This window comes from Hippocampus zosterae, chromosome 4, assembly GCF_025434085.1.
Source record: "Hippocampus zosterae strain Florida chromosome 4, ASM2543408v3, whole genome shotgun sequence".
Classification (NCBI taxonomy): Eukaryota; Metazoa; Chordata; class Actinopteri; order Syngnathiformes; family Syngnathidae; genus Hippocampus; species Hippocampus zosterae.
This window is the reverse complement of record NC_067454.1, coordinates 27,024,241-27,036,431: the sequence shown is the minus strand read 5'-3', so window position 1 is coordinate 27,036,431 and position 12,191 is coordinate 27,024,241. Positions and strand designations below refer to the sequence as shown.

Sequence of the window (12,191 nt, the reverse complement as noted above, 5' to 3'; positions counted from 1 at the left end):
GGCCGATACCCGAGAGGTACATCCAGATGACCATACCTGAAGCACATGAAACTCCAAGCCTTGTCCAGCCGCCTAAAGCAGTACATAAAAGAGAATGAGGCCAGATGAATAAACAGGCTGTTCGTAACACAACCTGCGAAAGTGTAGGGTCCTAACAACAGAGCTGACCCACCAAGACTGGAAACTGAAAGGTACTGGAAAGGCATATGGGAGAAGGAGGTTGTACATAACAGCAGTGCACAATGTCTGGTGACCATGAGAGAGGAGCACAGCAACCTCCCTGAACAGAACCCAGTTACCATAATTATACAAATAATTATACATGACATGTTGAGAGAGTGCGTAGTCCATTTGTTTCCTGAAAAACACAGTTCATATACCTTCACAAGTGACATCTCAGGCAAGTCAAGATGGCGCCCGAGTAGGCAGCCGTCAGCAAGTGCTCTCATGAGCCTTGCTTTTTTTTGTTGTTCTTGTGTTTCTTTTGTCACTTTGTGTTTGTTGTTACGTCGTGTGGACTTGATGTGGACCTTTTTCAGCATTTTTTGGCCACGACATTAATCAAGGAGGAGACTCTGTGCTTGGTGGTTGCGCCTTCTCGGCAGCATGGGTATACCAGCACTGTTTTTGACTGGAGGAATGTCGGCGCCATTTGACTGTCGTTGCTGGACAGTCCCGGGGCGCTTGTGTCTTGCGCCTGTAATGGGCAGCATTTTTCACAGCCCCGCTTTGTTCAGCAGAGAGATCGGTGCTGTTGAACGGTCTGCGGCTGGATGGATGGAGGTCTTGAGGAGCCGACGATGAGAAGAAAGGAGCGTTGGCGCAGAGTGCCGATGCGGATTTGGAGCTGGGAGTCGCGGCTTGGAGTTTGAAGCGGATTATGTGGGACAGGAGAAGTGAACTAATCTCTTTTCGTCAATGGACGCTACAGCTTCGTGTTTGCTTTCAAAACTTTGCTTGTAGCAGACGTGTGCACATTTTTCAGCATGATGTCTCTGATCCACTGGTGAAAGGACACTTTGATCCTCTCCTCTTTCATCTATAACTGCTTCAGACAACAAAGTGTATGCAGAAAAGTGGTGAAGATTGCACGACTGTCTCTGTCCTATGTGTTGTCTTGTGTTATTTTTTGTTATTTTGACTTCAAAATGGCGCAGCGAGAGTGGCTGCCTTTCCAGCAGCTCCTATTTTTTTGTTGTTCTACTTCTTCCTTTCATAACTTTGCTGCTGTGAATCTGGAATTTCTCCATTGCGAGACTAATAAAGGTTTTCTTAATCTTAATCTTAATCTATCTTAGTGATACGACAAGGACAGAATTTAGCCTAGTGACAGGCAACAGCCACCCTTAAGCCTACAGCAGCCAACCATAAGTCGAACATGTCTTGTACCAGTCATAGCACAGCGACTTTGTCTAACCGGGCCCAAGTGGAGCATTATTTCTCTATTATTCGGGTTATTAAACCCTCAAACCAAACAATTATGTCCCAATACAGCAAGAGTGGATGTCTGTCAACTGCTGGCACGGTGCCCTTCACTGAATGTGCCATTCGTGGTGCCATCACATCCGTACTTGTGGGCCTTCCATAGCTCACCTCCTTCACTCTCTGCCCCTGTAAACGAAGACATTTTCCGCCAAAAACAGATGCTCTGACGCCCAACATCTTTGTTTACTTCTCGCGACCCCTTTGCAATCTTCCCAAATACTGGAATGGTCATTGATCTGTAAACTATGCCTCTTTCTCTTCTGACATGTGTAGCCAAATCACATTCGCGAAATCAAGAGAAAACAAAAACAATTCTAAGAATTTCCCCCCTTGACAGAATTTATCCTGAGCTCACATTCCCGAGGAAGGAAAAAAAAAACCCTCAGATGGTGTTACCTCAGGCATATTTGTCCTTTGGGTGTACCTTGTAGACACAAGGAGAAAAACAACCTCAATCGACCAGTCATCCACTGTACAGGCCACACTTGACCGCAAATGTGACTTTTGACCTCACAAAGTCTTCCATAGAGTTTTATCTGAAATTTACTGCAGGTTTCATTTTTGCATTACTTGCAAGTTAACCTTTTCAATAGGATGGATGAATATCAAGAAAAGAAATCCCCACACATACCTTGATTCGAAATGCTAAACAATTCAAATGTTTTTTTTTTAATATACACAGTCAATTGGGAATGCACTTTCACTTAAGTAGGGCATTTGTAAGTGCATTGTGCCGAATCAAAATGGGCTCCTTAGCTCTTTCTTCTTTCTTCTTTCTACATACATTCTTGCTGCTGGAGGCTGTAAATTTCCCCAGTGTGGGACGAATAAAGTTACTGAAAATTGTTTTCCACTAATACCACCATTTTAAGCACAACCCTTTTCTTGCACAAGAGCAGGAGATAATCACTATCCGATGCCGCCCAATGGGGTTGTTGCAAATTATTCTTTTGGTAAAGTAACTTACTTCTTCACTTATGTCTCAAGGTCCATTAATTTCTTGAAAATCTTTGGACCGTGGCATGATGTGTTTGTTTCTTGAGATCTTATAGCCTTCTTCACTTTGTCTGGCAGATTCTATTTATGTCTTGATCAGATTGAATTCAACTCCATCTGCTGACTTCTCATCCATTTGCGTCCACTAAAGGTGGAGCACGTTCCAAGTAATAGTGCAAAGGCAGTGATGAGCTTGAACAACAAAGTTGGCCAACAGGTTTCGTACACTGATGTCATATTTGATATTTGACAGTATACCATTTTATAATTGTACAATTTTATAATTGTATACTGACTGTCATGAAACATACTGTACTGAATATTTTGGGGCCTCATTTGCAGGTCGGGTTGAATAGTTTATTCCCTCCTTTCCCTCCTGTTACTCAATATAGTTTCTCATGAATATTCATTGGCTGTAGACAGGACTCAGATGTAAGCATTTGGCGGAACTGGGTCATGTTTGTATAATGGAACATTTTCCATTAAACCTTCTGCTGAACATTAAACTTGAATGGTATTAATGTAAAAATGGGCTTCAGGATGGTGCCTTCGTGTGGGTAGTCTTTGTTTTGTAGTTCAGATATTCATTATAGTGTCTTCCATCATGCATAATTGACCGTGCCTCAAATTAGAAGAAAATCTGCATTTTTAGAGTCCCATGTTTTCCTGACTGACCACCCATATTTAAATATTTTTAACAAGACGGCCCAGTGGGCCAGTGGTTAGCGCATTGACCTCACAGTGCAGAGGTAACGTGTTCAATTCCAGCTTCGTTCTCCCTGTGTGTGTCACGTTCTGCTCGAGGGGAAAAAAAATCGCTCCGAGCAGAACAAATGAATTAAATAAGTTGGATCCCAGGTAAAGCAGACAAGAGAGAGTATTGTCACAAAATAAGGTGTCTTTAATGACAGAACGAAAAAAACAACAGAAAGAGCCCGACAGGGAAAAACGGTAACAGAAAACGCCGATCAAATAAGGATCAGGAAATTAACAGAAAACGCTGATCAAATAAGGATCAGGAAACAAACAGAAAACGCTCGCGGCTAGAGCAAACGCGAGGAGATAATCGCGCTGGTGGAAATAGTATAAAAATACGAAATATCGAAAGTCGAAATAAGTGGGCAATAAGTATAGGTCGTAAGGCAAGTATGCAACGAGGCAAATAGCAATAGCGCAAATAGATAGCGAGAGCGAATAATGGCTCGGCGAGGAATTCTCCGGCAGTGAGATGACTGCCGGAGTCGCCTAATAAAGGCACGTAATCAGCCCGAAATAACGGGCAGGTGTGCCGAACAGGCGGCGGGAGAACCCGCCACCTGCTGGCGAGCACGCGGCGTGACAGTGTGGAGTTTGGATGTTCTCCTTGGGCCTGCGCGGGTTTTCTCTGGGTACTCCGGTTTCCTTTCACATTCCAAAAACATGCATGGCAGGCTGATTCAACACTCTAAATTGTAACCTGAAAACATGATAAACTGTCCACCGTAGTAACCGATGTCCCTGAAAGGGTTAATCATTAAGATTACCGGTAAGTTAAGATATGTTTTATTCGTCCCACACTGGGGAAATTTACAGTCTACAGAAGCAAAATTGTGAATAGAAAGAAGAAAAACAAAGTGTTTGCATTCACAAAATAAAGTGAATGTAAAGTTTCAATGGACTGGACACCGTTCAATTAATTGCAATATAAATATAAATATAGATAAGGTGGCTGTGCTATTTACAATTGTTTTTCAGCAGCCTGACATCGGTAGATGCTATGAACATCAAACTGTACATAATGATGTTTTGAGTTGTAATGCAGTAAATGTGTAGTAAATATTATTCGCAAACATATTAAATATTTTTAAAAAATCCCATGAGGGGGGCCAGATGATTCCCCTGGTAGAAGACGGATCTTGAATAAAGCCAAACAAAAAAAGCGCCATGCCGAGCAGCATGAATGCCTTGGTGATTACGCCTGTCACTCTCCTTTTCAGTCTCAGTCAGCTCCCATCATTCTCGTTTAAATGAAGAGGGGATCAAACAAAAACAATTGCGCTTTTAATTTGCATGCATATGAGCTTTATTATATTGCTTTAAAAACATCACCACCCTTTGGTGCCTCTAGGGACCAATGATGGATTGATTGCCATCCGGTTGACTTTTGATTTGTCAAAATCATCACATCAAATCATAATCGCCGCAGGAAACCCGTATGTAATTGAGGACAATAACAATTAAGCAGTGGTACATATGCTGTCTGGATGAAATAAAAAAAACATTGATAGGAGTTGAATTAAGAGCATTCGAAAGAGCAAATAAGTGCAGATAAACAAATGCAAGCAGAATGCCAATTGTCGAAAATATTTTACTACCGGTAGTTTTTTGCAAGTCACTTCTGTGTCTGTGCAATTTGAAAGTTAGCCAATTTCTTAAAAGCATACTTGAGAAAAGAGTGCACTTTCATGTAGCAATGAGCATTCTCGCTCAAGCCAGAACAAAAATGATTAACTATGACACGAAGAGCTTGCTCTTTTCTCTCATTTTAATCTCTTATGTTCACACAGGCATGCAATCTGTGTTTATTTTTTTAAAATACTGAAGACTATCTGTATCCTTACGTGCCTTTTATTCTTTTCTCAAATTGACATGCTTTGCCAAACACACCAATACTACCTATGCCTGACAAATGTGACTGATAAATGTTGAAGCCTAAGCCTTGACAGAGGTCTTGCCTTTTTTCGACTGCCCCTGGCCCGAAGGGTATGTAACCTTTGGAGCACAACTGTATGTTAGGTTTGGACCATGACAGATTATCTATGATCTGACCTTCGATGACTTTGTTTACATGCCGGTATGCAAACAATCAATAAACCAAGATATGAGTGAAGTGTAGATTCCCATCTTTAATTTAAGACAGCTCAACAAAATGGCATGTGCCACGTGAATTTAATGCAGAGTATCTTGATTTTGAGTTTTCACCACTCAGTAGTAACTGTGCAAATTGACATAATTGTGAATATAATCTTTTTTGCCATTTCAATTACAATTCTTTGCAGTCAGTGCCTGCCTGAACTGCTGCTGTGCATTTCATGAAAGATGGAAAATTGTACCACATTATCACTCATCCTTATGACACTGTAAAACAAATGCTCGGTTAATTTTGAATGGTTTTCAATCATGCTCTGGAAAATTGTAACTCTCGCCACATACAGTGCAATTGTCAGCTGTGTGAGTGACTATTTTTCCACAGTCAGCTCTTTGGAGGTTACTCTCGGTTTCAATTCCAAGGGGTTGGCTGTCAGCTAACATGAGCAACATTATGATAGTTTCTTCTGAAAAGTGTCACACCTTGTAACTCAAAGGAACAGCTTCAGCTGCCGCAGCAACATTGTGACCTGATTAAGAGATACATGATATACTGCACATCGGTCACCCTCCAAATATTTATGCATTCCAAATTTTATGAATGTCTTCTACAGAGGTACCTCTACTTATGAAATGAATAGGTTCTGCGAGAAATGTCTCAACTAAAACATTTTATAAGTAGAGACGCGTTTTGCATGTAAATGCTCTAATCCGTTCCAAGCCCCCCAACCCCCAAAAAACATTCTGACAAATGTTTTCTAAAGTATAAGAATGAAACAAAATATGTAACTAATGCATGTTACAAAGGATTACTGCACAATAAATGAGAGTTGTGCTTAATGTAGAACCCCCTCTAAAGAATAGAGTAAAGAATAAAGTGATGGTCATATAGTGATGATCATTTAACTTTTACAATACAATACAATACAATACAATACAATACAATACATGCTGATTTATATAGCACTTTCACCATAGCGGCAGCTGTAACAAAGCGCTTAACAAACAACTTTTAACTGCGTCCTCATCGTTTTTTGCCCTCTTTAGTCCCCTGTTCTCTCTCAGAATTTTTTTTTGTAAAGAACGCATTCAAAGACGTTTGCTTTTGTCCGCTTTTAACAATCCTTCGAAAATGTCCAAGGCAAATATCAGCATAGTGAGCAATCGCCGGACTACTCAACACTTACTCTGGGTGATTCACATTTACTTAAAACAAGCTGAACACTTCATGGTCTGAGGGGCGAATGACAAGGACGCCGCATCGATATATATCTATATATTACCTAGCTACATAAGTAGATCCGTACGGTAGAGGGCACTGTAATCGAATGGGAAGGCAGGAAGATGCTCGGTAAGAGGCAGTGGCAGAGCAGCGAGTAGCAGACATTACTGTATTTTACCTTTCGTATCTTGAAATTGCTTTCGTAACAAGAGGCAATCATTTCCTGTTGAGGCATTTCGTAATTTGAAACTTCATCAACAACGTCATAGAAAACCGCCAAAATGGTTGAATGTATTGTAATGAAGCAACTGAGGAAGACTGACTGATTGACTCCTGCTTTTCCTTGTCTGACGCAGCAAAATCTGACAGGCCTGATGACGATCCCGCGGAGCCCCACTTCTAGTGAGGATGAGATGGCCCAGAGTTTTTCTGATTACTCCGACGACTGCGCCTCTGAAAGCTCCCATGAAGAAACCATTTATGAAACGATAAGGGCCACCGCTGAGCCTTTGTCACACCAGATAGACGACGTACACATAAACTCACAGGTCATCCGGATTATCATCCCCGACCTGCAACAGACGGTGAGTGACTTTGATGGATGATGGAGGCAAGGGGGCCTTAGAGTGGATGTCAACTCAAAAATGTGCACGACAATATTATATTCTATGTGTCTTACTTCACTTGTGTAAACACTGCATTTTTATTCATATTTTGGAATAAGATGGAATAAATCCACCTGTTATTCGCCATCGTCAGTCGCAGGCATTTTGCCGCTCTCTGTACAGTGAAAATGACAATCACAGTTGCTCAAGGCTCCATCTACACCCAGTCACGACTCACCTGTTTTTTTAAGCTGAGCATGCAGAAAATATGTGAGGTTGTCATTTTCTCGAGCTTCTAAAGCCTACATCATGAATGTTATTGACAACAAAAGTCTATTTTCTGTTATATTTATTTCTTCATACATTCATTCATTCATTCATTCATCTTCTGTACCGCTTGATCCTCACTAGGGTCGCGGGGGGTGCTGGAGCCCATCCCAGCCGTCTCCGGGCAGTAGGCGGGGGACACCCTGAATCGGTTGCCAGCCAATCGCAGGGCACACATAGACGAACAACCATCCACGCTCACAATCACACCTAGGGACAATTTAGAGTGTTCAATCAGCCTGCCATGCATATTTTTGGAATGTGGGAGGAAACCGGAGCACCCGGAGAAAACCCACGCAGGCCCGGGGAGAACATGCAAACTCCACACAGGGAGGCCGGAGCTGGAATCGAACCCGGCACCTCTGCACTGTGAAGCCGACGTGCTAACCACTGGACTACTGGGCCGCCTTCTTCATACATATCTCAACAATTTATACAGGTTTAGGTCGCTCTCTGCTCCAATTTCTGTCCTATGCTTCTAACTATGCTGTTCTATACTTCAGTACCATCTTCTCTAATTTGTCTGTGGAATTAATTAATATGTAACAATTTTATTGTCAACATTATATGTTGGCAGTTTCTGTATTCTGTAAGCATTCTGATTATTTCAATCTTTTGAAATTAGGAGAAAGATTAAAACACTTCTGAAAATGTTAGTGCCATCTCTCACAACTTCAAACATCCGCGCATTCTTTGGGTCAAACGGATGTTGCATACTGAAACTATAGTGAGAGACACAATACAAATGGAATTTCATCTCAATTGGTATTTCGTCTGCTTTAGGTTCTGAATTGACTTTGAATAAATCGAACTCGAAAGTCAAATAAACAGCTCAGACTGTGGAATGTGTGGATCCATCTGTGCATTTTCTATAGTGCAGGGGGTCACCATGTTGGTGCTCGTTTACACCAAGTATCTCCCAAGGAACAGAAGAGTGTTCTCAACTTAGTTCACTGGTGACTGGACATTTTGACTTCTTAGGAATGTTGTAGAAGTGGTCATTTGGAAATGTAAACACAGATTTATAGAAACATGTTTCATATTGATACTTACCTGTTTGACTACTGGATTATTACGAGAAATCATTAACATGATCGGTCCCTTTACATAGTGTAGTTGAATATCTGGAATAATAACATAAAATTAAGGTAATTTGAGCACATTCCTTATTTAATAAGCACATCAAACTAATAGCCCTTTGCATTAATCAGCACCAGTCAGTCAAGAAGCGCTCGGTCTCAAAAAGGCCGGTGACCATTGCTATACTGCTTATCCTCGTACTGGAGTGGTCACGGGGACATACAGTGCTGTGAAAAAGTATTTGCCCTGGTCTCAAATTCTTACTTTTTTGACCAAGCTACCCTCCCTAAATGTTTAAGTGTAATTGTATATCGTGTATTTTCCGCACCATAAGGCGCACCTTATAACATTCAATTTTCCCGAAAGCCAACAGTGCATCCTATCATCCGATGCACTTTATGTATGGCATTATAGTCACTTTATATTCCGCATTGAGTTGAGTTGTTCGTGTTCCTATGCTGTCTAGTGGAAATTATTAGCAGAATGCAATTGTAACCTAAAAGGGTTTTGCCCAACACAAATTGACATGTGCATGGGTCAAATCTCTCCACAGATGTGTTATTTGGTTTAGGGGCCCTCTATACGCAGTTATTACTTTTATGGGCCAATTACTTCTTCACACAGTCCATTCAAAGCACAGGTAGCTTTGAATCATTTTTTCCTTAATAAATAAAATCTGCCATTGGCTGGCGACCAGTTCAGTGGGAAGCCTGCTTCTCACCCAATGATAGCTGTCTTAAGTTGTGGCACATCCTTTACCTTTTAAAAGCTGTATTTTGTTTTTACTTGGGTTATCTTTTTTAATATTTACTTATAAACAAGAAAGTGGTGGAACTATCCCAAAAAAGGAATATTTGGAGAAAAGGGCAACTACCTTTTCAATGCGAGAAATAGAGACAGGCGTCCACCCATGTTCACAAAAAACTGAACCAAACTGAACCCATTTTCCATGCAATGAAGTCACGTGAATTTACAACTGCACTATTATTTATAGTTGCGCTAAATATTTGGATGCTTTGCATTCATGACATATTTTATGAGCGTGTGCTGTTGGGAATTGTGCATGATTTATTTGCATGACGTCCTCATAAAGCCGTCATTTTTAATTACCCGGTATGCCCCAGGTATTAAGATATGATAAGATATCCTTTATTCGTCCCACAATGGGGAAATTTACAGCCTCCAGCAGCAAGAATGTATTGAGAAAGAAGAAAGGAGAAAGAGAAAAAAAAACAACAACAAACATCTTTCAATTAAATACAATATGAACACAAATGGATAAATCGCAGTACTATTTACAATTTACCTTCACATCATTTAATTATTATTATTATTATGATTGTTATTTTTATTCATCAGCCTGACAGCAGTCGGTATTTTGCTTTTATACGATATGAGTGTAATATGATGTATGGGTCGATGTGTCTAATGTTGTTCCCCTGGACGGCTTATGGTGTATGACAGGGGTGTCAAACTCATTTCACATTGTGGGCCACATACGGACTTGGTAGATGTTAAGTGGGCCGGACTATTAAAATTATACCTTACTCTGCTATAAATAACCAAAATAATATGTAATTCCTTTGTTTTGGTCCAAAGAAGCACAAGAACATTAGAAAACTGTTGAAATTTAATGAACGCATTTTTTACAGGGTGGCCCGGTATTCGAGTGGTTAGCACGTTGACTTCACAGTACGGAGATACCGGGTTCAATTCCAGCTCTGGTCTTCCTATGTGGGGTTTGCATGTTCTCTCCGTGCTTGCGTGGATTTTCTCCGGGTCCTCGAGTTTCCTCCCACATTCCAAAAACATTTTTGAACACTCAAAATAGTTCCTAGGTGTGAGTGTGGGCCCGTATGGTTGTTCTTTTCTGAGTGCCCTGTGATTGGCTGGCAAACGATTCAGGGTGTCCCCCCCCAACTGCCCGAAGACAGCTGGGCACCCACCGCGACCCTAGTGAGGATCAAGTGGTTCGGAAAATGAATGAATGAATGAATATCTCTTACAAAACATTTCATGAAGCATCTTAGATTTCCTTAGACAAACCTGCAATTTACTTTTATCATTCACATATACAGTATGCAGTGCAACTGATCCCACTGATTGTACAAAGGCACACAACTTTAACAAGTAATTGGTATTGAAAAATATAGTAATGCATTTTAAGATTAAATGAGATTTATAAAGAAAGGAATTTTTAGACCATTTACACGTGCATATAAAATCTAAATTTAATACCTGCCGACACCTTACAAACTAAGGAGAGTGCTATAAAATCGGTAAAGAATAAAGTATTCACATGCCCTTGATAGCGTTTGCTGTGTTGGGTCTGTCTCAGTGACAGGCTGAGACTGCTGTTGTCTTCTTCTCTGATCAAAACAGTTCATCCCCTAGCGGATACTCCATGAATTGCACCTTATTAAAACTATTAATTCCGTGTCTTTTATGCATTTCTTCACTTTTAAATGATCCCACGGGCCGGATGGAACCTCCTTGGGGGCCGGTTCCAGCCCGCTGGCCGTATGTTTGACACCCCTGGTGTATGAGATTACACAATGAAGTGTCTGGGGAGTCAATGGCCCAAGTGAATTATTAAATACATACAGGTTCCGCTTTAAATAAATAAATACATTTTAAAATTTGCCGTAACACTTGGTCAACCATTCCTTCATTACGCTTTCTAACATCTACACTTTTGTGTCAGCTTTCACGACAATGTCTTTTGGGAGGTTTTTTTGCAGCCCAAAACACAGGTCAAATACACCCTCTCAGGGATGGTTGTTTCCCTTCCCCTCTAGAACGTATGCATGTGTCTGCCGGTACATGCAATTCCCTTCAACCTAAGTATGTAAAAAGCGGTCACATGTATCATGCAAGCACACGCACATTAAGGCTAGCATGTAGCCAAAAGAGCATGCACGCGACTGCGCATACTTAACAGAGTGGCCCACATGTAGCAATCAGGCGTGATTATGAAAATGAGTATGCAGAACACGAGGTCTACAAACTAAACACATCACACTAGTTCCTCTGAAGTACTTGAAGATGCGTGATTTCCCCACACACGGCCCATCACTTATATATTTGAAAACGAGCGTGTTAGTGAAAGCATACACCCCAATTTTCAGCCCAACCATAATTGTGTGTGTGAGTAAAATACAAAGTAATAAGTGTAAAAAATTATTGAGCTAAAAAATTCTTGAGTACCGGTACATGAATGGTAAACACACAATGGTAAACTCCACCACTACTATTGGAAAAATGGTCAAATACCCAACAATGCATGCGCGTCCTTTCACCCAAAATATGCATTAAAGTACATGCCCTGGGGTGATCAAGCATACACATAAACATAAGTCTAAAATGTAAACTCATAAATGTATGTACATACAGTACATATCAATGCTGACGTATTGACAAAGCATTGACAGGTTCTACTCTTTCCAATCACAGGAACCACATTTTGAGTAATATGAGCATGGGCTATTACAACATTATTAAACAATGCATTCACAGAGTAGTAGCAGGTAATAATGAGGAGAGACCTACCTTCACATTGGCCACAACCTTACACTCGACATAGAGCATATTTGACAAAAAAAGCTGACTTGACTTGACTGCAAAATAGG

The 12,191-nt window shown here is 40.8% G+C and overlaps 1 protein-coding gene and 1 long non-coding RNA gene across 4 annotated transcripts in view; one reads left to right on the top strand and one right to left on the bottom strand.

The window, feature by feature from the left end:
* The window catches only part of LOC127599835 (uncharacterized), a 117,778-nt gene that overhangs the window by 101,341 nt on the left and 4,246 nt on the right, over positions 1-12,191 (bottom strand). The gene's annotated exons all lie outside the window — the stretch shown is intronic.
* The window catches only part of LOC127599696 (SH3 and multiple ankyrin repeat domains protein 2-like), a 195,654-nt gene continuing 190,372 nt past the window's right edge, over positions 6,910-12,191 (top strand). For all 3 annotated transcript variants that reach the window (XM_052063834.1, XM_052063832.1, XM_052063831.1), the window contains exon 1: positions 6,910-7,134. In XM_052063834.1, coding sequence (XP_051919794.1) covers positions 6,925-7,134 — 210 coding nt within the window. In that variant the 5' untranslated portion in view covers positions 6,910-6,924. The remainder of the gene's footprint in view (positions 7,135-12,191) is intronic.